This window comes from Phoenix dactylifera, chromosome 14 (assembly GCF_051530095.1).
Source record: "Phoenix dactylifera cultivar Ajwa chromosome 14, Ajwa_hap1_PhDact_Kaust_v1.1, whole genome shotgun sequence".
Lineage (NCBI taxonomy): Eukaryota > Viridiplantae > Streptophyta > Magnoliopsida > Arecales > Arecaceae > Phoenix > Phoenix dactylifera.
In genome coordinates, this window is record NC_143203.1 from 18,657,857 (window position 1) to 18,665,849 (window position 7,993).

General features: G+C 36.4%; 1 protein-coding gene across 8 annotated transcripts in view; it reads left to right on the plus strand.

Moving 5' to 3' along the window:
* The window catches only part of DEG2 (DEGP protease 2), a 34,255-nt gene extending 26,990 nt beyond the window's left edge, over nt 1–7,265 (plus strand). For 2 of the 8 annotated variants that reach the window (XM_008802303.6, XM_088710790.2), the window contains 9 exons: nt 447–503; nt 4,331–4,434; nt 4,812–4,899; nt 5,008–5,093; nt 5,211–5,235; nt 5,358–5,429; nt 6,377–6,427; nt 6,520–6,580; nt 6,672–7,265. In XM_008802303.6, the coding sequence (XP_008800525.3) occupies nt 447–503; nt 4,331–4,434; nt 4,812–4,899; nt 5,008–5,093; nt 5,211–5,235; nt 5,358–5,429; nt 6,377–6,427; nt 6,520–6,580; nt 6,672–6,916 (789 nt within the window). In that variant the 3' untranslated portion in view covers nt 6,917–7,265. Of the gene's footprint in view, nt 1–446; nt 504–4,330; nt 4,435–4,811; nt 4,900–5,007; nt 5,094–5,210; nt 5,236–5,357; nt 5,430–5,516; nt 5,648–6,279; nt 6,428–6,519; nt 6,581–6,671 lie in introns of those variants that run through there. The other 6 variants (XR_015973171.2, XR_015973169.2, XR_015973170.2 and 3 more) reach the window with 6 other exon arrangements.
* Nucleotides 7,266–7,993: the final 728 nt, after the last annotated feature.

Consider the following 7,993-nt stretch of genomic DNA (forward strand, 5'->3'; position numbering starts at 1 on the left):
GAAGAGCAACTGTGATGGGGAAAAATAATGCATGCTTGCTCTGATTGTTAAACTATTTGGCCTAAGAGAAACATGTGCCATCATCTTTTATGTCACTTCAAGATATGTATTGTTCAGGTTTTTCCTTGGATTCTCATGAAATCTGTATGTGATGAAGTCATCATACCCTGTGTAATGGAAAGCCTTATTCAAAATGTGAGCTTTAATGACTATGTAAGGGATAAGTAACAGAAATACAAATTCCCAGATGAATGCTGTTATTGTATTATTAATATTTTCTAAGTTGTGTTTGTGTTTGCAATATGGTACTTTTCATCTTGATATTTTATTATTAGCTTGCAGAATTTGATGTAAATATGTAGACAGTCTTTTCCTTTGCTTGTTTTACATCCAAGCTGTAACTTAGTTTGGCTTTCTAATTTCTTTTTTGTTCTTGCATCATGTAGGGTGTACTGGTCCGGAGGGTCGAACCCACTTCTGCAGCTGGTAATGTTCTAAAAGAGGTAACCGGAGCTTGTTACTGCAAAAGTTATCTTGATTATTATGGTTCCTCTGTGGTATCTAAGTTTTTTGAGTGCTTATATTGAGGAAAGTTCCAGTTGCCTGGAAGCAATCAAATTCTGTTTTACTTTATGACTAGGATTTGCTGCTATCGTTTTCCGTGGTACACCATGAGCTTTTTATTTCAGCATCATTGCAGTGCTCCTACTGATACCTTAATGCAGGAGAAGATGAAGAGAGTCTGAATAGTTAGTAAATACCCTAAAATGGCAAAAATATATGGGAAAACTGGAGAGATGTCTCCATGTTCAGTACTGGAGAGGAAATCCCATATTTGCGTGGGAAGCATGAGAAACCAAGGGCCATATATTCTGAATTACTCTAGTATCTACTTTTTTCCATGAACATAAGATTAAATTTATTAGCAAACATTCAAAGCTCATGATACATAATATCATGGTTTGGCAGTTAGCTGTGCACCTCATTATTGAATCTACTTCTTGTTGTTCTGGGGTACATTCTATGAAAGAGTTACTTATTTTCTTAATTATCTGAATATAGAAGAGCTCTATATGGGCCACAATTATCATGAAGGTCCACGGTCAAGATCTCTTATTCCAAAGCAAGCAGTTAAAGAAAAAGTTATTTTTTTATTTTTATTTTCAAAGAAATGCCTCAGTTTATTTTGTTGACTCATTCTGGAAATCTAAACTAGTTTAAAAATATGCAAAACCCTTCTAGCTAAACCTAATTGAAACCAAGCTATTGGTTTAAGGCTAAGGTTTTTTCCTTCATTTTGGAGTCCCAGACATGATTTGTACATAATGTTATTTTGCCTTATTTCAATGCAGTATGACTTGAAATTCTGGTCAACGTTAATGAAGTAGTGTCCACCTTGTATTGGTGACAAATTATTTGCCACACTTAAATGTTGAAATAGTAATACATGACATGACTTGAAATTTTACTGCTTGGAATTTAGATAACTCAAACAGTATTTCTGAACTATAATGCAAATAGAATTTGTTAAGAGATGCTAACCTATATGGTATTGATTTTACATTAATTTTGAAGTATACAGTCTGTTGAAATAGTTACAATGTAATGAGTTTATTTAAATCTTGTCAAATTTGAATTTGTAACGTAAACTATGTCATGCTTGATTGACATTCAAATTTTTACAAATATTGTCAAAACTCTTTTAGTGTTGCATAGACACAAACACAAGAATTAGATTCAGAGACATGTCCGAGTATTCGAGATAGTAAGCGGAAAAAAAAAAGAGATACAGGGATATATAGAAATAATTAGTTCAACTAAATTATGATATTATATATTTTTATATGAAAATTGGACAAAACAAAACATTCAAATGTATTTGTTAAGGTCTTTGTTATGTGTGTTTCTCATCCAAACCTATCAATTAGCTTAAGGATTTCAGATAAATGACATTTTGCAAAGTTATTTTAATACCTACATTATTTATCAGTCTCTAAATAGAATAGAAGTTCAGTTGTAAGATTATTATAACCGTTGAACTCTTTCAAGTATCCAAGTCTATCAATCAAAGTTCAAAGTATCAGTGCATAGCACGCTGTACAGAGCATATAGTATCGTACCAGTACTCGATATGGGAGCCATACTGACTGTTGGTAAGCTCAATCGATTTCTATATCAGGCAATACTGATACCATACTACTATGGTACCGATATAGGTTTCAGTACCGAGCTTGCAAACCTTTCTACCAATTTTTATAAGCTAGATCTTGAAGTAATTGTTAAGTATCCAAACACATTTGTATCTAATTCAGATACATATCCAATATGGATTATGGGAGCTGGACACTATCCAAGCCTATCAATCAAGGTTCAAAGTATCAGTGCATAGCACGCTGTACAGAGCATATAGTATCGTACCAGTACTCGATATGGGAGCCATACTGAGTGTTGGTAAGCTCAATCAATTTCTATATCAGGCAATACTGATACCATACTACTATGGTACCGATATAGGTTTCAGTACCGAGCTTGCAAACCTTTCTACCAATTTTTATAAGCTAGATCTTGAAGTAATTGTTACGTATCCAAACACATTTGTATCTAATTCAGATACATATCCAATATGGATTCTGGGAGCTGGACATGAGTGTCCAGGTAACCAACATTCTGCATTGGCTGGATCCTGCAAGAGGCAATGACTAACATAAATTAGTCATCTAGAAATCATTCTTGTTGACAATATTATAGAACTATAGATGTTGTATATTATAATCAATCAGCTCTCTCTGACTATTTGTTATAAATTTTATGTAATCCTTTATGTTTTTCCCTTGATGGTGGTAGCTTCTTCATCAATAAAATGCTCATATCTCTATCTTAAAGTAGAATCGTAAGGTCAGGAGGAAAGTAAGCTTACACTGCGAACTTCCTATAGTACTTCTATCTGTTAACCAACCAGTTTGTTAGCCCACTTGACTCTTTAGATTTATGTAATCGTATCCTGATTCCATGGTCAACCTCCTGCAGTGTAAAAGCTGATGGCATCATATCAACCAGTTCTAGGACTCATTTGATGGTCATAGCAGCAACTTCCGATTTGACTTGGTCCACAAGCAATGTTGACGTGTTGCATGGTGCAGCATACCATGACTTTCCCAGATGGTGGTTTCAATGATCATAATTGGTTGAGTTGGATTGCCATTGTACCTGAAATATTTTCAGTGTTTCTGACTCCTGCTTCACCTTCTGGCCTTCCCTTTTCTTTTGAGCGCGACACGCGGTACAATGATTGCGACAATTGGGAGCTTGTCTAGACTCATTTAGTTAGAAGAAAGCTTTATGATAATGAACACCCTTGAGGAAGCACCACTTTCCATCAGTCTCTTGTTTTTGCTTCCTATATTTGTCAAATCGTCAAATTTTTCTTTTTTATTGTGTATATATTCTTGCATGATTTATTGAGCAAAAAATACATTTATCACTGCTGAAAAAGTAGATCTTTACTTGCTGATAGACTACTAGTTGATGGATTTACTCCATCCATGGGTAATTATAGTGACCAATGTCTGAATCCTGATATTAGGGTCTTCCGTCTTCAGGATCAACACAATTGTGGAAATACATTTCCATCTAACAGAAATTTTCCTTGATAGAGTTCTGAATGTCTTTGGAAACTCCACAGAAGACCTAGCAACGTCGAGGCTACAGTTCTGATATAAGGATTATTATTCTGCATGACTACTATAGTAAAACAGATGTTTGATCTGCTGATAATGAAGATGTACTCGGCAGCCACTGGTGATACTCTTGCACTGGACTGAAGGCTCTTAAATCACGATACCAGCATAGAAACTGAGAATGTCTTGCTACTGTGCTACTGACTTGCCATACTCTAGCTCCATAAAAGAATATAATTGACCTTTCTGCCTCTTACATCATAGCACCAAATCTTGGTAGATTCTTTATCACTTATAAAGTTGATAAAAGCCAATACAATTTGTGCCACAGAAAACAAAAGGCCCTTGGTCTAATGTTTAAATTTCATTGGGCTCCATCAAATGTTTTCTTTGGCTCTATTTTCTACATTGCACTGCAAATGTCTACATAATTGTAGGACAGCACATATCAAGTTTCAAGTAATTAGTGCCTCTACTGAAATCATAAGCCTTATGAAGGTGTTGTCTTTGTTCTTTTCTGCATTAAAGGACAAGAATCTGTACTTGTTCATGTTTCACTTCAATTCAATTTTTATATTTGTTTTTCTTTTATTTTTTTTGATGTAATGGTTATCTCAATTTTTAACGCTTTTAAAATTTTTATGCATTTCCAGGGTGACGTGATTGTGAGCTTTGATGGTGTTTCCGTAGGGTGTGAAGGAACCGTCCCTTTTCGATCCACAGAACGTATTGCTTTTCGCTACCTTATAAGTCAAAAGTAAAGTCACAACCTACTTTTCTCTGTCATTTCGGAATTTGTAAGAACTATTAGCCCAAGACTTGCACATACAGTTTAGCTGTTCTGATACATTTCACCTTCATGTCCAAAGTACCATTAGTCTTCATGGTTTCTCCTAACTGGTGCAGCAGAATGACTAGATTTGCCAGGGAAAAAAATGCTAACTGATTTATAATACAGATAAATATTTTTGAGAATATATTCTAGAGGGATTTAAACACTTCAGTCAGGCTCTGTATGTCTGTCTCCCATAATGTGTATTTCTGAGCTTTTTAATTTAAAAAATTGTAAGCATTGTATCATGTGTTCGGGCAGTGGCTCAAGCTCTTGAACATAATAATATTTTGGATCATCAGGTTTTCTGGTGATGTCTCGGAGCTTGGAATCATCCGAGAAGGGTCCTCCATGAAAGTCAAGACTGTTTTGCGGCCACGGGTGCATCTGGTAAGCACCTAGAGCCTTACTTTGTTGTAGCTACTAACTTTAATTGACATTTTCTCGTTGTTTTGCAATCCTTTTGAATTCTCGTAATTGACAATTTCTTCTTGTAAGGTGCCTTATCACATTGAAGGGGGGCAGCCTTCTTATCTGATAATTGCAGGTCTCGTGTTCACTCCACTCTCTGAACCACTGATAGAGTAAGTCGTAGATTTCCCAAAATCCTTAGTTATTATAATTGTTTTTATGTGGTGATCTGTTTGTAAACCGTGGAAAACAAAGAATCAGTTACTTAGCATTTCTGCTTTATATTGCAGTGAGGAGTGTGAAGATTCAATTGGGGTAAGTTAGAATGCAAATTTGGTTTCTCATTTTATGTTCTTATGCTTCTGGTGTCTTCAGATTTTGGTTGAGCACCTTTGTTACTACCTGTCACATGACTAGAGATGTTTTCGCATGGTCAGCTGAAATTACTGGCTAAGGCACGCTACTCTTTAGCAAGGTTCAAAGGAGAAGAGATTGTAATTTTGTCCCAGGTTAGCTCATGCTTTTTTTTCTCTCATGAAAGTCTGTCATTGCGTAATATGTTGATATTAGAGTAACTAAGAAAACCTGAACGGAAGCTGTAGAGTTACTCCACCAAGAAAAGTTATTATTCATGGAGGATGCCTCAGCTTTTTTTCGTTTACAGGTATTTTCCCAAGAACAAAGGTACCTTAATGTGTATATTTTAATAAAGAATGCATCTTATTGTTAGGTTTCTTTGTTGTTGTTTTTTTAATGGTAAGTCTTTTGACTGTTAAAGTCGACAAACGGAAAATATAGTATCTCATCCTGCTAACAGGTCTGCACCTTAAGCCAACCTAATTTTCTGCAATGAGAGGACATGACTGTCACTTCCAGCCTCCAGCTTCAATTGCTTACATAGCATGATCACAAAGAGGCCTGAGGAGTACTGGATTATTCCTATTCAACCAATATCTGAATCAGATTACCTTGTATATGAGACGATGCTTTGATTGAACAGTGAAGACTAGGGAGTCCCTTCTTGGTAGTGTGTGGATCCTCTGTGGTCCCCACTATGTGCCCTCCCTTGTGCCCCTGTGATAACTGACCTGTGGGGTGGGGCCAAAATGTACAGGTGGGATCTTGCAGGGCTAAGATAGGTTACTACCATGTTCCTATGTGTGGGCCATTCATATCATGTGCTTAAAGGCCACTTGGTGCTGGCTATAGGATCTAGACATGCCACAGTATGCATGTATTCATTTATTATGTTCTTTTTGGCAATATGCTGTATCTTATATCTAAACATCCTTACCTAAGTGGATGTGTTTATAATCACCTAGGATAGTAGAGTCTGAAATATTCTGCCTTCTTTTGCAGAGATGATACTTCTTTCTATACTTGCTTAAAAAAATTTCTCTGATTCCAGTGGCCACTACATGTTTTTTAGATATTCTTCTTTCCTCCTATATTCTAGGTCTTGGCAAATGAAGTGAATATTGGATATGAAGATATGGGCAATCAACAAGTACAGCTCTTCCCAAATTTCATTAATTGCTTTACGATGGATGAATTATCGTGTATTCAATGCTGATATGAATGAACTAATGATGGCCACAGGTTTTGAAGTTCAATGGAACACCAATAAAGAACATTCGGCATCTCGCTCATCTTGTTGACTGTAAGTGGCTACACCTGATATGTGTAACAGGTTTCCTTTTAATCTTTGCACCTTTCACATTCTTAATCCTCATTGTTTGACACTTGTGTAGCTTGCAGAGACAAGTACTTGGTATTTGAATTTGAAGACAATTTTCTTGCTGTTTTGGAAAGAGAAGCTGCAGCTGCTGCCTCACCCTGTATTCTCAAGGACTATGGAATTCCATGTGAACGATCAGCTGATTTGCTGGAGCCATACATAGACTTCTCAGAAGATAACCAAGTCCCAATTCAAGATATTGGGGACAGCCCTGTGTCAAATTTGGAAATTGGATTTGATGGTCTTTTATGGGCATGAACTCAATGATCCTACAAAGCTAATGACGATGTTCTCCCGAGCATCATCCTGCATTGACAGGGTGAACCAATTTGATCAAAGGTGTCTTGTTCATGTTTTCTGTGACGTCCTCCATTGTTTCTAAAGTTTTGAGCGCATAAGCACATGCTGAATTGGTTGCTGCTAACTCCATTAAGCTTTTGTATTTTTGGTTGCTGAAATTAACATAATGATAAATTCTTTTTCTTTTTCTCTCCCATAAGTGGAGATATCTCTCCTTTTTCTTTTTCAATGACTAGCATTTGTGTAATTACAAAAACTCCAATGATGCATTGAGGAATTTTGTGATTAATGCAAATAGTTTGTCCAATGTATGTTTTCACAACTTTTTAGTGGGAAAGACGGCTGCCAAGATATGGGTTGCATTAGGGAATAAAGGTCTATAGTGCTGCTGGCTGAACTAGTGATTCAATCTAGAAATTTAATATTTTTTTATAATTTGAGATAAAATTGTGGTTGGTGTTAAGATCATAACCAATAACATGCTCTCCAAATAGCTTCGATTTAATTCAAGAGTTGAACAGTTTGATGTTCTTCCTCGAGTATGTGTGTTTTTTAACCTCTACCTGCATTTATAAGACACAATTTGGTTACAATCGGCAGTCGATAATTGTTGTGCATGGATGCTGAGCTACATGCTAAACGGGGAGAAGCCCTCCGCATTCAATTGCAGAACACAATTCCTGAAAGGACTGAAGTGAGACCATACAAGGTTTGGTGAAAGCATGGTGCTTCCCTGGTTGCCAACTACCATGTCTGGCACAAAGGCGGTGCAAAACATGGATTGTTGCAACAAGATGAATAGATGGCAGAATTTGCATTGGATGCACCAATTACAGCAATTCCCACACTCTAAATATTGCATGAGAGAGCATGGATGGGTGCGAACACAACGGTGGATTCTCATATGATGAATGCACTCAAATTCTGGAAGAGAGAAAGCATGAACAGGTGCGGTCTCATTGAAGAAAACACGAAAGGCAGTAATATGATAATATCCACATGATAATGCACTCTCACTTCAGTTAGGGCCATGTC